General features: G+C 45.0%; 1 protein-coding gene across 8 annotated transcripts in view; it reads right to left on the reverse strand.

The window, feature by feature from the left end:
- KCNQ2 (potassium voltage-gated channel subfamily Q member 2) overlaps positions 1–7,113 on the reverse strand; it is a 120,860-nt gene extending 113,747 nt beyond the window's left edge. For all 8 annotated transcript variants that reach the window (XM_088153921.1, XM_088153920.1, XM_088153922.1 and 5 more), the window contains exon 1: positions 6,635–7,113. In XM_088153921.1, coding sequence (XP_088010047.1) covers positions 6,635–6,930 — 296 coding nt within the window. In that variant the 5' untranslated portion in view covers positions 6,931–7,113. The remainder of the gene's footprint in view (positions 1–6,634) is intronic.
- Positions 7,114–20,321: the final 13,208 nt, after the last annotated feature.

Raw genomic sequence — 20,321 nt, forward strand, 5'->3', positions numbered from 1 at the left:
CTTTTTCCCTTCCAATCTGAAGCAGTGTGTAGCCCTACCCTGTAAACAGGTAGTATACAGTCACACCAAGCAAAGCAGCACCTGATTTATTCTCGGATGGGAGACCATCAGGAGATCTGAGAAGTGTAAGATAAACTAAGAATTTTTTAAAAAATGGAAGAAGGCAATGTAGTCAATGTATATTTTCAATTTAAATGGCCATCCACTCTCTAAGCAATTCTGGGTAGCTGATATTTTTTGAACAACAAAAAAAAGGGAGTTCGCAGGGGGTCAAAAAAGTCAAGATGGTGGGCACAACCATGTGATCAAAGCCCCACTCCATTTTACACATATAAAAAGGGGCAGAGCTTTGATTGCATGATTGTGCCCACCATCTTAACTTCCTTGATGCCCTCCCTACAAACACCCCTCAAATAGCCAAACCATACAAATAATAAACATTTCCAGAAGAAAAGCAAATAATACAAGAAAATCACATGGTGCCAGGGTCAACAATCTACTTCATGCATATTAACATACTGTTAATACTGATGGTTTACCCAGCATCTTGGCCCAACATCGCAGGGCCAGGGTCATCTGGATCAGAGTAGAGGGGAGGAATGATGACAGGGTAGGTGCGCTGATAGACGAGGCGTGCTTCCTGAGTTTCCCCAAATAGCATTGACTAGTAGAGGGGACCCAGAGTATGCCAGCCCACCTCTGCCCATGTTGTTGGATGAGCAGAGACAACTGGAGATAGACAGTCCCTCAAATATCCTGCCCAGTGACACACTATGGAAGCAAAAGTTGGACTTTGAAGGACAGTTGAAAGAGTATTGATTCTTTTGAACTCTGGTGTTGGAGAAGACTCCTGAGAATACTGCGGACAACCAACCATTTTTACTGTGGACAAATGGATCCTCAAACAAATCAACCCAGAGTTTTCAGCCAAGGCACAAATGACCAGGCTCAAATTATTTTACTTTGGACACATTACACAAAGACCTGGCTCCCTTGAGAAGTCCATAATGCTGGGAAATGTGGAAGGAAAGAGAAGAGGATAGCCAGCAGCAAGGTGGATAGACTCAGTTATAATGGCGATGGAAGCACCACTGGAAAACTGAAAGATCAGGTCAGGGACAGATTGTCATGGAGAAAATCTATCTAGGTGATCATTTATGGCTGACATCAACTTGAAGGCATCTATCTACAAATCTATCTACCAATCAATCAATGAATCAAATATCCTGGCCATGCACCAAGAAAGCCATTGTAGGTGACAACCAGGACCCTGAAATGCAGCCAGAAGCCCACCAATAACCAACATAGCTCACACAAGAGCGTTCAGTGAGTATACCAAGGTGCACCCATAACTGCTCTTGTTGCTGCATTCTGGCCCAAGAGTAGTTTCCAGATAATCGTCAAGGGCAGCCCCACACGGAACAGTAATCCAAACGAGAGGTGACCAAGGGATGAGTGACCATTAGCAGGACCTCCCAGTCCAAGAATGGGCACAAGTGACACACAAGATGGATTTATGTAGAAGCCCTTCTGGCCACAGAGGCCACCTGCTCCTTGTGAACTAAGGACAGAAAATATGTTCATGAAGTTGTTAGGGGCTGAGATTGACTCAAGCAAGCATTTTATGTTTCAGACAAATTCATACCCCACAGCTCAGAACAAACCTAATTCTATTCTTATGTGATAAAACTAGGAAAGAGAAATACATCTGGGGACAGGGAAGAAGGTCACCCTTTTCAGTGGTCTCAGCAGGACAGCATTACTGTTTGGACCTCAACCACGCCTTCTTGTGAGTCAGAATTTCAGAAGGAAAAATAATAACTTTCCATCTTTTGAAATTTTAACCTGAAATTTGCTCTACTGAGCCTTTACCTCAATGAGGAAATTCAAAGTGGGTCAGTGGGCAAGAGGAGGAAGGTAGGAAAAGCACCAGAAAGAATATGTTCCTTCTTAGATAGAGTATCCCAAAACCAGAATCACTGCAAAAAAGCCCAGATCATTAAGCCTTTGTGGAAGGCGAACCAAAGGCAGGCCCCAGTTTAGAACCTAACATCTGGGATGGCTTTCTGTAGGACAGCCATCTTGACCAAGGGACTGTGGAAGAATTTAAGGAATGTGAATATTAAGATTTTTTTAGCATAGGGCTCCTGAGCATAGCAAGCGTTTCAAGTCCAGCAGCTGCAATTTAGCAAGCGCGAAGCCATCATCAGTTTTTGAGACTGGAGTGAAGAACAAGGCGGAAAGGAAAGGAAAACAGAAGCCGTAAAGAGGATAAAAATACATTCAGAAGTTCCCTTTCACAGATTCTTCTCCAATAGGACCTCCCAGACGATATGGATTTTTTTAAAAAAACCCTCTTAACCCCACTGATTCCAAGCCATTTCGAGACATTTAATGGATTGATTAAATATAGCCAGTTTTCAGGATATGGGCATTAATCACTGCACAGATTTAGTTGTACCAAGGGCAACTAAAGATAGAAGACCAAGATTTCATGTTGGTCAAATCCAGTGTTCCTCAACCTTGGCAGCTTGAAGATGGGTGGACTTGAACTCCCAGAATTCCCCAGCCAGGGGAATACTGGGAGTTGAAGTCCACCCATCTTCAAGCAGCCAAGGTTGAGAAACACTGGGCTAAATCACAAAATGACTAACAAACTTAGAATGTTTGAATGCAGCCACCAGGTTTGTGAGTGACCTAGTTGCACGTGCTGTTTTAAGACAACGGCAGAATTAAAGAATATGCTCTGAACCTAGGATCTTTTCCCCAAATATCAGAACTAAACCTTCCTCATGGTCTTCTCACACAACCGATCTCTGACTTCATTTATTTCAGCAACCCAACTTACACAGCAATTGTCAGGAGCTTTCTCCTTAACCCAACTACAAATGGCTTAAGATCTATCAGCATCTATCCGAGCTTCCTTTCTTCACCCCTGCATTGCAACTTTCTGAACTATGCAGATTCTTCGTTTAGCCAAAAGACAATTCAGGGGGAACATGATTAAGGTGAATGAAAGCATGCATGACATAGAGAAGATGGCAGAGAGAAGTCCTTATCCTTCTCTCAAAACATTGGGACCAGGATTTAGAAGGAAGAAGATTTAGAACAGATACTGTGATAGATGGCCTAATTCACCTGTGGAATTCATTGCCACATGATCTGATGATGGCTACTAAGACAGATGACCTGAAAAGGGGGATTTTCAGGGATGACAACCTTCACAAGGCTCATGTGTCTTGAAGACTCACTGTGACTTCTGATTTAGGGGCAACATGTCTCTAAATACCAGCCGCGTGAATGTCTTCATCTGCTGATTGTTTCTAGTTGGCCATCGTGAGAAACAAAATGCCAGGCCAAGGTGAGTTTTGTCCTAACCCAGCAGGAGTCTTCTGATGTTCTTAGGATTGTAACGTTTTATTTGTGTGTTTGTTTTCAACAATAACTCTGAAAATTGGATTCTACCCACTGGTCCATTTTGCAAAACCAAGCCTGTTCCTTCACACCCAAGGGAAACAAATATTTCCACCTGATATTGCTACTCATACATGATTGTTTTATCCAAATGCAAAAATATATACAACAGCAGATCTTTGGCTCTTATGCATTCCCCCATCTCATCATTTCCAACCCCCCCCCATCTCTGAAGCATGAAGTTACGCTATTGCAGCGCAATGCAAAGCAACTGGCATGCAGATAACGGGCCATCGTTCTGTCCCCAGATCAAAGAATTTCAGCGGAAAATACTTTAAAAGCTTTGCCGTTGAATCACTCTGCTGAATGCAGAATCCAGCCTGCGTTCAGTTTTTCCGACCTCCGTTTCTTCAGGAATAACAACTTCTTTGGGATTAGTTAATAAATCATTTCTCTGGAACACTCTCATTTGCAAACTGGCTGAGCTCCAGAACGTAACAGCCCCAAATGGATCTGGATGTCAGTGCCAAGACAAGACCACAAATTTGGTATGAACACAGAGGACACCTGGATCAGCATATTTTTTTAAGGTTGTTTTTAAAATTAAACAGAAGGAAGGCAGGCATGGGAACGTCGACTAAATGATCTGTTCTGTGATGTTCGGTTTGAATGAGAAACTGTGATTTGAGTAAGAATCCGGAAAACTAACTGATGGGGTCCTGGGAATCCCAGGGAAAAGATATTTTCCATTCATAGCTATTATTTCCAATGCCTAGTAAGCACTTAGATCCCAGTTTCATGCACATTTCCATGGGAGTAAGCAGAACCACAAAGAGCTTGCTTTTTAATAAACTGGGCAAGGAGTGGTCTACTTATGATTTGTTACTTCATCAAGCAAAAATTCATGCATGTACACTTTAATTCATTCTGGCTAAGTGCAAGAATTTATAGGTATGAGTGGAATGACTGTGTTAGGAAGTACAGTAGCTATTCATTCGCTCCATGGCAGACCTCTAAACCACTTAAAGAGGGTCAAGGCCAGATCTCCTCTGTATTTGGATGGGACACCATCAGGAGATCCCAGGGCTGTAGGCTAGACTCAGAAGTAAAAAATACATATAAACCACTTCCATACTGTTGTCTAGAAAAATACCCAGACATGTCTGCCTAGTCACTGGGAGCTGAACTCCACATGAGGAAGTCTATCTCAATCAGCAGTTCTCAAACATTTGGGTCTCAGGACCCCCTTACGTTCTTAAAAATGATTGAGGACGCAAGGAACATTGGTTTATGCGGGTTATCTCTATCAAAATTTACTGTATTGGAAATTCAAACCGAAACGTTTTAAAGTATTTATTTGTTTGACTTTGCGGACCCCCTGACCCCACTCCAGGAATCCCCAGACGACACTTTGAAAACCAGTGATTTAAATGTATTCGATCAACACAACTCAATGATTGATTAATATTATGATTTTACTTGCCACCCTTGTCTTTTGTTTAATATTTCGGCGGCAGGGCCACAGCTCCCCTCCTTCCCCCAAAAAAGAGGGGAATGGCAGCCCCCACCGTTTGTGCTTTTCTTCTCCCTGATCCTACAGGAAAAGCTTCTAGCTTGGCTGTCTTCTTAGGGCCATCCCCCTCTGCATTTGCCATCCAAGGGAAGGGCCGCAGATGACAAAGATGGCTTGGATGGAAAAGGGGCTCTGTGCATCACAAGGAAGTAGTGGTGGGGGAAAGCTGCAAACTTAAAGCACACAACAGAGAGGAAATGAAGAAGAAATGCAGCTAGAGCAGGGCTTCTCAACCTCAGCAACTATAAGATGGGTGGACTTCAACTCCCAGAATTCCCCAGCCAGCATGCTGGCTGGGGAATTCTGGGAGTTGAAGTCCACCCATCTTACAGTTGCTGAGGTTGGAAAACACTGACTTAGGGAACCATGTAGGTCTCCTGGCTGTTCAGCTGGGAAGACTGCTATGGAGATACATAGCAAAACACCCAGCAGCATTGTCCCAGCACATCTGCAAGCTGGACCCACCCCAAAGTGTAACCACGCAAGTTGTTGCCAACCCACCACACACTCTGAAGCGTTAGCATTTCCTGCACATGCTAAATGTGGACGAGGCCCAATGCTCCAGCAGGCAATCTCACCTTCCTTGCGTCTGTCCACTGGTTCTACTTAAAACCACATAGGGTCAAGGACTAAAGCAGATTTCCTGAAACTACTTACACCAGCTTGGCCTATGGCCAGAAATATACTGAGGCAGTGAGTTCCACAGGCAAGGAGTTCCAATTAAGGCTTGCAGAAATTGCGTAATCCTTTCTGGAAGGCCACTGCTTGTTTATCATTTTAAAGGATCATTCCCAGGGTGGTTTTTTAATGTTAGGATGGGGAATCCTTTTTTTTTTTTTTTTTACTCTTCTCCTCCTCCCTTGCACTTCATCTCTCCCCTTTCTGGCATTCCCTCAACTAGGGATCAAGAACTAATCAAGGGTTCGCAAACCTGCACCCTCTGTGTCAGGCAAGGTACCCTAGAACCAGGATGACATGATGGTTCCCTCCTCCCCAGTCTGAACATATAGCTAACTGCTGAACGGCCCCGCTATTTGCACATGGGTGGGGAGAAGAAAAGTGGGGGGCACCGATCCAAGAGGGGAGCGTTTCTCATTTGGCTCCTAAAGCACACCTCTCACGGGAGGAAGGGACTGAAATAGGGCGAACATGGAGTCACGGGGAAGCCGCAGGTTCCTGGCGGAGTAGAAGAAGAGGCAGAGTGGAAACAGGGATGTTTATAAGAAAGGGAAGTCTCCGGGGACAGCTCTCGGTAGAGGGATGGAGATAAAGAGGCCAGGAAGGATGGGGAGACGGGGAGAAGGGCCGGAACCCAGAGCAGGAACAGGCCAGGATGGAGCCAGGATGGAGCCCTGCAAAAGGGGGCCACGCACGGGGAGTTTCCAGGGAAGGAGGGATGGCAGCGGGAGGGCGGGGGGTCCGCTGGAAAAGAAGCAGGACGCAGATTCCGAATCCGAAACGGCGGCGGCGGCGGACACAGGGCTCGGTCGATCGCGGCCACCGGCGCGCCCAGAGCCGCGAGCCCAGCCGGGCAGGCTGCGGTGGGTGGCCGGCCAGGGCTGGTGCCGGTGCCGGTGCCGGTGCCGGTGCGGCGGGAGCAGGCGCGCCGCAGCTCCCGGTCCGCCCGGGGCCGCTGCCTTTACTCACACGTAAGCGTGGTAGATGAACGCCCAGCCGCGGGGCCTTTCCAGCACGTTGTAGAGGAAATTCTGGAGCTTGCGGTAGAAAGCGTTCCTCTTGGGCGGCTTGCCGCTGACGGCCGAGCGGGGCTTGCTGAGGATGGAGCCGCGCTTGCCGCCGCCGCCGCCGCCCTCGGAGCCGGCGATCAGCAGGGCCCCGTCGCGGGAGGACTCCGGGGCGCCGGGGTCCAGCCCGACGAAGCCCACCTTCTTCTCGCCCGACGCGCCCGGATACACGCCCCCGTTGCGCGACTTCTGCACCATCCTGCAGCAGCGGCGGCGGCGGCGGCGCGGAGGCCGATCCCGGGCTCAGAGCGGGCGCGAGCGGGGCAGCCGCGCCGGGCAGAGGCGCTGCCCTGGGCCGGAGCGGGGCAGCGGCATGGCAGCGGCAGCGGCAGCGCCCGGCGGGACTGCGGCGGCGGCTCGTTCGCTGTGGCCCGGGCGGAGCAGCGCGGAGGAAGCGCCGAGCGGCGCCCGCAATCTGCCCGGCCTCCCCTCCGCCTGCTTTGCGCAGCTCCTCCCGGGCCCCCCGCGCCCGCGCCCGCCGTTAACTCTTCCCGCGCCGCTCCTTGAAGGTGTGGCGGCGGGTGCGGGCGACGTGTGATCGGAGGGAGGACGCGCAACCCCCGAGAGCCCCACGTCCCCCCCCCCCGGGGCTGCAGGCGGCCCCCACTGCCGGACGTAGGCACGCGCGAGCTATTACTAATTGGCAACGCCTTGGATGTTTTTTTTTAATTGAACTCGACGTCTCTGGGCACGTGCAGAGCGCCCGGCTTTCGCGCGAGAAAGGAGCCGCCTTCTCCGCAGAAGCCAAAATCCAGTCTTCTGCGTCTTTAAGACGGCAGTCGAGCTCAAATGCTCGCCGGAGATGCACAGAGGCATACATTAATACACCAGGGCAGATATCGATCTTTCGAAAAAACCTAAATCTGGTTCATGTAAATCCCCGTTTGGATTTTCGAGTGGTTTAGTGTGTGCTGCGAACCCAACCTGCCTGGTTAATTGGGGGGGGGGGCGGTCTAATGCAATGTGTGAATCCAAAACAAGGGTTAATTCGGTAACTAGGTGACGCGTGATTCCCCCCCCCAGCCCTCATCCCCGGTCTCCAAAGCAAAGGTGCGGTTGGGTTGCAAATCGTCTGCCAATGGAAAGCTTAATAGAAGCCACGGAATGAAGGGGAGGGGATGGCAGAATCAGGATCCCAACGAATCAGAAGAAGGGAGACGAAGAAGAGATTCTTACAACCACACGCGCATCGCATAAGCAGGAGGATGTAACCGGCCGGCCCCTTAGAGAATTTGCCCACTGCATAAATGTTGGTGTCTGACTTGCAAGTGTTTCCCGAACTTGACCATTTTCAGGTGGGCGGACTTCAAATCCCAGAATTCCACAGCCAGCAGCCTCATTGATGAGAATTCTGGGAGTGGAAGTCCGCCCACCTGGAACTGGGGAAACGTTACCCAATGGAAACCCAGCCAAGCAATCATGGTTAGAGCACTTCCTGCCTCGGAAGGCAAAAAGCAAGATGAAGCAGAGGTTTCAAGGGAAACAGTTGGGGAAGTTGTGGTCCTCGGGGTTCCTAAATTAGAATTTTATGCCAAGACTTGGGGTTGGTTTCATAGGACAAACGCCCCCAATGCGTAAACTGTACTTACAAGATTTCCAGATTTCTTTAGCAGGCAAGATATGACTCTGGGAAGCAGGGAAGGAACTGGATGGAAGGGGAAAAATATCCTTAAACCCAGAACTAGTGAAAGAATCCATGTCAGCAATACTACACAACACACCCAACCGAACCAAATACACCCAGATCGAAATATCCAGAATCATGGACCTCATCAACCTCTGCCTCGCTACCTATTTTCAGTCTGATGGACAAATATACCAACAAATCAGAGGCACACCCATGGGATCACCACTGTCAGGACTCATAGCAGAGACTGTAATGCAACGCCTAGAAACTATAGCATTTCCACACATACAACCCAAAGTATGGATCCGGTATGTAGATGACACCTTTGTCATAATAAAAAAGGAACAACTAGAGAAGATGCATGAAACCATCAACATCTTCAAAGGAATAAAAACAACACACTACCCTTCCTGGATATCCTCATCAGCAGAGGAAACAATAGCAGATTAGAAACTCAAGTTTATTGGAAGACAACCCACGCTAACCAAGTGCTCCATGACCAAAGTAACAACCCAACCTCCCACAAGAGGAGCTGCGTAAAAATATTATTCAGACAAGCACAAACGCACTGCAGTAACCCAGAACAGCAGAAGAAGGAAAAAGACCACCTATTCAACATCTTCCAACAAAATGGATATCCACACAACTTTATCCAAAGGTGCCTGGCCACTCAACACACTACAACACAACCAACACAAGCTATGAAAAGGATAACACTGCCATACGTCAGAAATGTCTCAGAAACTACCAACAGACTATTACAACCACATGGCACCTCTGTAGCACACAAACCAACTAAAGCCCTCCAAAACATCTTACCAAAAGCAAACCAAAAGACCCAGTAGCCCAAGAAGAAAAAACAGGAGCCATCTACAGCATACAGTGTAAGGACTGTAACAGCCACTACGTAGGACAGGCAGGCAGAAGGCTAGCAGAGCGCGTCCACGAGCACCAACTAGCAGTCAGAAGACATGATGAAAACTCCTTTATCTCACAACACATGGACAGACTCAACCACAGTTTCAACTGGGAGACTGTCAGTATCTTAGACCAAGCTAAATCCAAAAATGCGAGGGAATTCCTGGAAGCTTGGCACTCAGACAAGGCAGCCATCAACAGGCACATAGAGATAAACAACATCTACACACTATTCCAAAGGGACCATAAAAAAGATCAGAACATCTCCTCACCAGCAATCATCACCCAGATAAGCAGAGATTAACACCAAGATTATCACCAGACATACAATCAAGTAGTAAACAATAACCTAATCAAGGAACTGGGGGGGGGGGGTGGATAGAACAAAACGAAACCCCTACCCCACCAACACTGGCAGGGCAGGCCACAGTATATAAACAGAGAGCAAACCAAATTCCATTCTAGCACTGAAGATGTTACCTAGCTGGGTAAGGAAACATTTGCAAAAAAACAACCAGGCTCAGAAAAGCCCAAGGACTCCAAAGGGGAAAAAGGCAGAGAAGGGGCAAAAAGACATTGATTTGATGACATGAAGTTTGCATAGACTTGTTGAAGACTGGAGTGTGTTAGGTGACATCAAGATCAGTCCAGTTCCAGGTTGGTTGCATGGGGGAATGTAACCTCACCTTAGAGCAGTGTTTCTCAACCTCAGCAACTTTAAGATGTGTGGACTTCAACACCCAGAATTCCCCAGCCAGCTTCTGGGAGTTGAAGTCCACACATCTTAAATTGCCAAGTTCTGAAAAACACTGCCTTAGAGCAATTCTCAGCGCTTCCAAGGACATTCCAATGATCTGTTTGATCTGATCAATCCATCTTGTCCTCCCCTGAAGCCTCATTTTTTCTGTTCCAGGGCTGGTGTCAGAAAAGACATAAATTAGATCAAGTTCCTGCTTAATTGTCTCAATTTTTAGGGTTCCTTGCATTTTTCTATGAGCAAAACTGGAGTTTAATCACGTGAAACTGTATCACTAATGCAGGAAGCAAGGATGTCCACAGGGTGTGGTCAAAAAAATTAAGATGGCAATCATGACAGAATGACATCCTGCAGACCCCCCTGAATTTGTTTGCAAACCATGGAGTCCAAGCTGATGATCAGCTCTGTTACACTCAGGCAGACTAAAGGTTTTAGGAGGGGGGCGGGGTTCTCATATCCCAGTCAAGCTTACAGATTTCCTAGTGGTGCTTTCTCCAAGTCTTCACAAGGACCATCCCTGGGTTGCAAGAATGCATCTCTCTTTGCCCTCCTTGATAGCTTGTTGTTGTTGTTTAGTTGTTAAGTCGTGTCCGACTCTTCCATGAGCCACATTGTGCCAGGCCTTCCTGTCCTTCACTGCCTCCCTGAGTTTGCTCAGTTTCATGCTCATTGCTTCAGTGATGCTATCTAACCATCTCATCCTCTGCCGTCCTCTTCTCCTTTTGCCTTCAATCTTTCCCAGCATCAGGGTCTTCTCCAAAGAGTCCTCTCTTCGCATTAGGTGACCAAAGTATCTGAGCTTGAGCTTCATTATCGATCCTTCCAATGAGCAGTCAGGGTTGACCTTGATAGCTTAGCAATCTTCAATACCATCAACCATGGTATCCTTCTGGGCCAGCTGGGTGGGGTGGGCGGTTGTGTTGCCCCTCTGTGAGAAGCACACGAGTCTCTCTCTGGGTTAGTCAGAAGTAAAGTTTTATTGGAAGTGTTTGCAAAGGCTGGTGGGCTTCGTTGCAAATAAGAACCCCCTCCCCTTCTTACAGATTTCAGCACATTTTATACAATCCTATCCCAACGCTCATTTCTCCCCATTTCCCCATTGGCTGAGGTACTTTTGAGGTGACACTCTTTCAGTCCGCCTACTTCCTGTTACCCTCCCTTCTACAGACCACTACATACTATACATACTACATACATCACATGTTCATGGTAAATAGGTGATTAGCTATGCGGGGTGTGGTTTTTATTAGGCTAATAAGGGTTGGGGGGGGGAAGAGTTCATGCATTCCTAAAAGATCTCTACTAAGTATCACCTTGGACAGGTCAAACCACTCCAAACTGGTTTTATCTCACACCAGAGACATCTCCCCCTCCCCTTTTCCGGCTCCTTGGACCCCCTTGGTAACCATGGCGATGCCTCCTTCTCTCTCACCAGTCTGAGGTAGTTTCAGAAACAAGAGCATAGACAGCTAGGTATGCTCAGGAGCTATGGTCAGAAAAGGGAAGTTATGCCTAAGAGCAGAGTGGGGCAACTTCAAATCATTTTTAACTGCCAACAATAACTTTTGGATTCCTCCTTCCCTCTCACCTCCTTCCTCTGGGGCTGGTTCCAGCTGGTGTTGGGGGAAGGAGAAAGGTCTAACCATAGATCTCTGTTTTGCACAGGGCTCTGCTCCCTCCCTGCTTTGTTTAACATCTTCATTAAGCTTTGGAGTAGATCATGTGCTAACCCGGATTGGAGTTGCATCAATATGCTGATGACACTCAGTTATACAGTATGGCCCTAGTGATGTTCACAAGGTCCTTTCCGGCATCTGGAGGCTGAGAGGGCCTGGAGTGGGAGAACGGGCTTTGACTTAATCTTAGCCAAACTCTGTGGCTGTGGTTTTGATCCTGGACCTGGAAGTATTGCATTGCTGGTTCTGGAGGGGATTGTACTCCCACGCTCGGAACCAGTGCACAATTTAGGGTCCTCCTGGACTCGCAGCTGTGGCCAGGAGGGCCTTTGCACCACTCCTTCTCACCCACTGGTTGCACCTGTTCTTGGATCAGGAGGCCCTGCTGGCAATCACTCGTGCCTGAGTCATCTCCCCTTTGGACTACTGCAACATGTTTTGCATGGGCCTGCCCTTGAAGGCCATCCAGAAGCTGTGATTGGTCCAGAATGCAGCAATGCAGATTATTTGGTGCAGCACAATATGCCCATATAACACCACTACTTCGCAAGTTGTGTGGCTCCCAATAGGCTTCCAGGTGCAACTTGAGGCTACAAAGCCTGAGACAGCAAAGGAATAGATTGTTTGTGGGACTGCCAGTCTCCAATTATTTCTGTCTGTCCTGCACACTCTCACAGGATGGCGAGGTCCAGGTCCCCGCCATGAGGCAAGGTTGTCTGATAGGACCTAAGGGACACACCTTTTCCGTGCCTGCCCTTTGCAACAATCTCCCAAAATTCAGTTGGTCTTGATGTATCAGCTTTTAGGAGGGCTTTAAAAGCTTGGGGTTTTTTCCCACGATGTTCGGGCCAGGATACGAATGAAATGTGTGTTTGATGGATCCTGACTGTACGCTGTTGCTGTATGGATTTTTGCCTTGTTCTTGTTGATAATCATGGTTTTAATTATACTTTGAGTTTTCCTTGGGATTTATTAATGTACAGTATGTTGTCCAGAATCGTGATTATATGAGTTAGACAGCTACATAAATCTTCTCAATCCATAAACACTGCTCAGTTCCCAAAATGAACCAGGAAAAGTTAGATGTTGCCACGGTAGTCAACCTTTTCCAGCTTTTGCAATGCTGCATCGTTCCACAGGCACATGCTGAAATGAGCATAGTAGGAGTAATAATACAAAAATACTTTGTACCTGGGGAAATTGCTTGCCAAGCAAAAGACTTATTAAGAAAAATACACAGAAGAATTTATGCCCTAGGAAAAACGAACATGGAAACACTTGATCAGATTCATTTTTAAAGTTTGTGCAAAACAGAGAAAAAGAATGAGAAGAATGAAAGCTTTAACAAGGAAGAAAAAGCTGCAGAATCCTTTCCAACCTTTAATAGTAACAGCATTTGGGATTGTGTTACAGAGATGGATGGATGGACGGACAGACGGACGGACGGACAGACAGATAGATAGATAGATAGATACGATGGATGGATGGATGGATGGATGGATGGATGGATGGATGGATGGATGGATGGACGGAGAGAGAGAGAGAGAGAGAGAGAGAGAGATACGATGGATGGATGGATGGATGGAGAGAGAGAGAGAGAGAGAGATACTATGGATGGACGGATAGATGGATACTGTAGATAGAGAGATAGGAGGAGCCTTAGAATGAAGCAGTCAGTAGCGTTTGAAGCCACTGCCCGCCTGTCTCTCCCATAGGGATGCAGTGGGAGATTTTTTTTTCCATGGATGTTTTTCCTCTGCAGCCTCTGCTAAATCAGGCCCATTTTCAAACTCGACTTTTTGTGTCCTTTTAGTGGCTTTTCTCCCTGCACCAACTCTGATCCCTTTCTTTTCACTTTTGGGAAAGTTATCCTGCTGATGGACAGCTGGACGGGCAGAATCCCGGCATAATTTCTTTCCAACATTCTATTGAAAGAATAAAAATGAGGTCCTAATGGCAGCCTGCGTGGGCAGATTGGAGGTTTGCAATTAAAACAACAACAACCAATGCCTTTGAAATATTATCTGCGTCTGGGACTTCCGGGGAGGTATGGCGAACTGAAGATGGCTTTGCGACAGCAGAGCCGATGACCGTGGCAAAGACCGGCGATAGACCGGTTCTTCAGAACCTCTCTGGAAAGGAGAGGACAAGAGATTGCCCACATGTGCTCCCAACAGCTGCTCCTCACAAGGAGACGTCTGAACAGCAGTTTTCCAGAGTTTGCGCACCGGGAGATGACGGGATTAGCCAGAATGCGGTGGCAAATGCAGTGATGGGTGCCCTTAGGTTTACCCATACAACACTTCTGTTGCATGAGCAATTCAAGGAGCTGGTTATTACCTTTAAAGCCCTCTATGGCACAGGGCCAGTTTATCTGTGGGGCTGCCTCTTCCTAAGGATATCTACCCATCCTAGCAGATCAGATAGGGTGGACACACTCCTAGTCCCTTCCCTTAAATATTGCCATCTTGTGGGATCTAAGAAGCGTGCTTTTTCTGTGGTAGCCCCTCCTAACCTTCTAAAAAGCACTTAAGACCTGGCATTTCCCCCAAGTGCTGGGATACAGTGAGGTGGACGAGAGGATTTAGTGATGCACTGCATGTGGAAGCTTAACTTTGGTGCCAGGTTTTTAATGTGTGTGGTTTTTAATAGATATGTGTATGTATTATGTTGTTTTATTATTGATGTTGTTTTAACTGTTGGTTGGGAGCCACCCAGAGTTCGATATAAGATAGCCAGCTATATAAATGTTTTAAATAAATAAATAAATGCTGCTCACAACCATGGCAGAAACTTTTAAAGGACATTAAGTTCACAAACTCACTTTCTAATCATTTTCAGAAATTCCTCATTAATTACTTCTAAGCTATTAGAGACTTTCGGACCCACAAGTCTGAAAATGCCTGCTGAGTTCGCCTTCAGTCCTGAGTGAAAAAAAATTTAATCATAAGCTTAAGAATTTAAAGAATCTGAAACAAACAGCAAAAAGCTAAATAAGAGTTTGATCTTAGAAAGTTATAAACAGACTAAGGGACCAGATAAAATTGGAATATCGAAACTTTAACAATAAGATTCTGGAATTAATTATAAAGAGCAAACAGTTTCTTGTAGGAAATAGATTCTGTTTTGGTTTTTACAAAACAAAACAGAGATAAGCAATTTTATGATTTCAAAAACTGGACACTAGAGGGGACTAAAGATTTGAGGTAGAGGAAAGATACACAGACCTGTTATGACAATAAAAATACTTCTGAGGCTTTTGAAGAAGGAGATTTTTAAAAAATGGAATCAGAAAATAGTACCCACAATATCAACACTGTCAGTAATGATGTCTGCTTCTATGGATAGATTATGTCCAAAAGATGTTATTGAAGAAATGACAGATGTAGAACAAATTTTATCCAGCAAGATAGAGAAGGTGGGTTTACCACTGACAGGCCTAGAGAATGACTTAGAAAAGGATGTTTCACTGGATCTACAAAAGAAACTGGCTGAGGTTTTAAGATTTAAAAAGGAAATACAAATGACAAATCAAGAGAGTGACCTGGATAATTCTTTCCTATTGGATCTACAAAAGAGGCTTGTTAAAGTCTTGAAGAACTCTGTGCAATGGGACAAAGAAGAAATGAAGAGAAATCTAATCCTATGATATATTTAAATGAACTAAAGATTAAGACTGTTAATATAAAGTTGGTTTATTTGATCAAGGTTAAAATAAGATACTTTGTTACTTCTGGCAACCCTTTATGGACTTTCTGCTGACACCAGGACTGAAAAGATGATGTTTTATAGATTTGTTTATAGATAAGAGATGGGATATGGGATGAAGAGATAAATGTTGGTAACCTTAGAGGGAGTGAAGAGGCACTAAATTTGTTTATACTTGTGATGAAGGTTGGAAGTCACTTCTCTGTATATTTCTTTTCTCCTTCCTTATTATATTCCTACTTTTCTCTTTCTCCTCTTTTTCTCTCTTTTTTCTTTTTCTTTTTTCTTGCACTTTTTACTCCTTTCTACTCTCTTCTTTTCTTGAAGCTTAATTTGTATTCAATTTTACTATTATAGTCAAAATTCTTAATAAAAATGTTATATGCTGCCCTAGACTGAAACTTTTCTTTTAAATAATGGAATGTTTTCCTTGGGACAGATGCTGTGCCCTTTAAAGAAGAAAAAGAAATAAATATAACCTGGGAGTCCTTCCACTTTTCCCAATTGTGTCTTATCAAACAACTTTTGAATATGTATTGTCGAAGGCTTTTGAATATTCCTCTCTATAAAATTAATCAGGAAAAAAAGACCCACTGCAATGTCTCTCTCCCTTTTATCTTCAATGAAAACTTTTCCTTCTTTAACTTTCTGCAGTTGTATCTTCAGTTGACTTCCTCTGAACCATTTGCAATTCCCTCCCTCCATTTTTATGGCTACCTTGAAGTTATCTTTAGATCGTGTCTACACTGTTCGATTTCCCTTTCTTCCAACTATTTAAATTTAGCTGTCTTAATCACTCTTGACTGCTGACAGTCTGGCCAAAGTTTCTTCGATCTTCAATCTTCTTTGTGCTGATCTGATTCTCTGAAATCCAAGTCTGCCATATTTTCACATTATTTTCTACATAACTTAGGCAATGCGCTACATGGCTCTTAACCTTTCATATGTTGTTGTTGTTGTTCAGTCGTTAAGTCGTGTCCGACTCTTCATGACCCCATGAACCATATCAGGCCAGGCCTTCCTGTCCTTCACTGCCTCCCTGAGTTCGCTCAGTTTCATGCTCATTGCTTCAGTGATGCTATCTAACCATCTCATCCTCTGCCGTCCTCTTCTCCTTTGGCCTTCCATCTTTCCCAGCATCAGGGTATTTTCCAAAGATTCCTCTCTTCTCATTAGGTGGCCAAAGTATCTGAGCTTGAGCTTCATTATCAGTCCTTCCAATGAGCAATCAGGGTTGATTTCCTTTAAGATTGACTGGTTTGACCTCCTAGCAGTCCAGGGGACTCTCAAGAGTCTTCTCCAGCACCACAGTTCAAAGGCATCAATTCTTCGGCGCTCATCCTTCTTTATGGTCCAGCTCTCACAGCCACACATTACTACTGGATACGGTTTTCACCCACAATAATATGGCCTATTCCTGAAAAATGGAATGATGGGGCACTTTGCCAAAAACAAAAAAACAAAAAAAAACCTATATTTGAGAGCGTCATTGGCAAGCATAGTTAAATGTATTATATTGTTTTTAAGGAGTCTATTTATTTGAAATTTATTGTTACATTTCCAGTTCTAGCCATAGATAATCATGCTAGAATAGCATGAGGAATAAGTCAATTCCTGGCTTAAATTTCATAGGCTTCCCCAGTGGAGCAGTCCTCGCTATATAAATGCTGAAGAGTCTTGGGGAATGCTTCAGGTTAACGGAATAGTTATGGCAGTGTTGTCCAAACTTGGCCACTCTAAGATGAGTGGACTTCAACTCCCAGAATTCCTCAGCCAGCCATGCTGGCTGGGGAATTCTGGGAGTTGAAGTCCACTCATCTTAGAGTGGCCAAGTTTGGACAACACTGAGTTATGGTATTAGTTTGCCGAGGATGAATTCACCTCAACCGGTCCATGGAATATATCCTAAAGGAAAATGTAATATAACCAAGACTCAGAGTGGGAAGACAACTGGTAAAAGCTGAAGTCAGAGGGAACTGACTTGATCAGAAAGGGATAATTCACAGAAAGTGACAATTCACACAACAGTTGCTGAGCAGGACACAAACCTTCCTGGGTTAGTGCATGAATTAGCCCATGGAGTCTGCATGCGTACAACGCGCTTAATCTGGTTAATTAACTTACCCATTGTTTGGGTTTGCAGACAGTACACTGAACCCCAGACAAACCTATCTATTGTCTCTGTCTGCATAACACAATGACCCACTAAAAAAATAAAAAATAAAATAAAATAAAATAAAATAAAATAAAATATCCAACTTGAGCATATTATGTGAATGTGATCATGAATCTTTAACTGACCTGGATATGTCTGTTGTATGAAGAGAGCTATAGGGTGATAAGAAAACAATCCATTTGAACCTCCTAATAAACCTTCGTGTGCTCCAGTTGCGCCCATTCCTGGACCAGGAGGCTTTGCTCACAGTCGCTCATGCCTCGTGACCTCCCGTCTGGATTACTGCAACACGCTCTACATGGGGCTGCCCTTGAAGAGCATTCGGAAGCTTCAACTGGTGCAGAATGCAGTGGCACGGGTAGTAAATGGTGTTGGCTATTTGGCACATGTAACACCACTGCTTTGTGAGCTGCATTCGTTGCCGGTGTGTTTCCGGTGCAATTCAAGGTGCTGGTTGTCACCTTGCAAGCCCTTCATGGCTTGGGAGCGGGTCACCTGAGGGACCATCTGCTCCCAGTTGTGTCTACCTGTCCAATTTGAACCAGCAGGATGGGCATGCTCGGGGTCCCATCAGCCAAGGAATGTCAGCTGGCGGGGACCAAGAGACGTTCCTTCTCTGCCGTAGTGCCCGCCCTACACAACATCCTCCCTCCAGAGATTAGGATGGTCCCGAGCCTGTTGGCCTTTTGTCAGGCCTTGAAGACCTGATTGTGTGCCCAGGCCTGGGCCCCCAAGTGTGTTAAGAGCCCCATTTCCTGGTTATATTAACACCTATGGTTATAATTTTTCTCGGCTGCTATATAGATTCATTTTTTGTATTGTGTTTGTACTTGGTCTTAATTGAGTTTATGATTGTTCGCCACCCAGAGCCACTTGTTTGAGATGGGTGGCCGTAGAAATTGAATGAATGAATGAATGAATGAATGAATGAATGAATGAATGAATGAATGAAATATACTCTGGAGCAGACAGCTATTTAGAAGAATTTCTTTTTCTTCTTTTTCTTCTTTTTCTTCTGTCCCTCAGAAAGAATGCATCTTCTAAAATGGTGCTGGTTGACTGCTTTGTGACAAAGAAAAAAGTTCCTTATTGATTACTTTAGAATAATTGATCCTCTTCATATCTACAACTGAAACCATTTCCTGGTTATATTAACACCTATGGTTATAATTTTTCTCGGCTGCTATATATATTTATTTTTTGTATTGTGTTTATACTTGGTTTTAACGGATTTTATGACTGTTCACCGCCCAAAGGTGTTTGTTTGAGATGGACGGCCATAGAAATTGAATAAATAAATAAAATAAATAATAAATTCCAACTCTATTTGTTTCATAGAGAAACTAGTCACTGTTCTGCCTTTCCCAAGGATGGGCTCCTTGAGGTTAGTCAAAAAGCATCCTAGTCTGTTGGGTGCATTGCAACAGCCAGGTCTGGAACTGACAAAAGAAAGGATTTCTTCACATGGCACATAATGAACTGTGGAACACCTTGCCACAAGATGGGAGGAATAGAATGCGGGACTTAGATAGATCTTGGCTGGATCCGTCAGGGCTAGTCTAATATCCCTAAGCTAAATCTTCATGCCAAAGCTTGTAGACTTTTAAAATCACCATGGGAATTGGAGCTTCAAGACTCTGAAAGAACAGAGCTTAAAAATCTTTTTCAATGCTTTCATCTTCATCTCGAGATTTCCCCTCGTTGGATGTCTTGATACTCTTCATTGTCTTGAAATAAAACTAAGGCAGTCCAGTCAACATAATTTTTCTTAAGAACTGTGTCCTCTGTAGCTCTGAGAAGTATTTCATTTCGTCAGGTTCATATCATATATTAATGCCATATTTTAAAAAAAATCATTTCCAGGTTTTATGTACAAACTTGCCAGGAGCATCAAATGAGATTCTGAAAGCATGAGTAACATGTCAGTTATAGCACAGAAGACATAATTTGGCACTGATAATAGCATGCCTATACCTTAAAGGGGGGAAAATCCAGGTAAAAACTGATCTGCAGGCTGCAAGTTCTCCCTAACATTAAATTTAGCTGCCATGGAATATTCATGAATATTCCACATTATCCTTCCCCAACTTGGTGGTGTTCAGGTGACCTGGAATTCAATGCTCAGATGAAGTGGTTCAAAACTTTGGGGACTGGGGGAGGGACCAAGCTGGAGAAGATAAAGTAATTGATGTGATGATTCCACAAAAATTCTGCTTTGTGCTTGGAGAAAGGACATCAGCACCATAAATGGGAGATGTTGAAAGGAAACAAGGGAGGTTTTCAAGCCCTCCCCCTTCTTTTCACATGTATGGTTTTGTATAAATCTCCCAATCAGCCTGTAACAGCAGAAGTGTGGATCCATGGTTGGGATGGGACAATTCCAAATGTTCAAGGCGCTTAAGCCAGCCTCAGTGTCTGCACCCAACAGATTGCACAACTTTTCATAACCTCTGCTGCTGATCCCTTTCCTACTCATCGCTGTCACAATTTTGCTTACCTCCTATGTACTACAAAGGCATTAAAATGTAGTTAAGCATGCACACTAATTTATTTGTCTTGCTTTTTCAATCATACCTCCAGTTCCCCACATCCCAGTCTGCTGTAGTGGTTCAGGTGCTGAACTAGAAACTGGGAGATGGTGAGTTCGGCCCTTAGGCCCAGAAGCCAACTGGGTGACTTAGGGCTAGTTACTCTCCCTCAGCCCAACCTCCTCACAGGGTTGCTGTT

This window comes from Python bivittatus, unplaced genomic scaffold (assembly GCF_059951505.1).
Source record: "Python bivittatus isolate LINGU-HERP-01145 unplaced genomic scaffold, Pbiv_v1 ctg000700_np1212, whole genome shotgun sequence".
In the NCBI taxonomy this organism is placed as follows: domain Eukaryota; kingdom Metazoa; phylum Chordata; class Lepidosauria; order Squamata; family Pythonidae; genus Python; species Python bivittatus.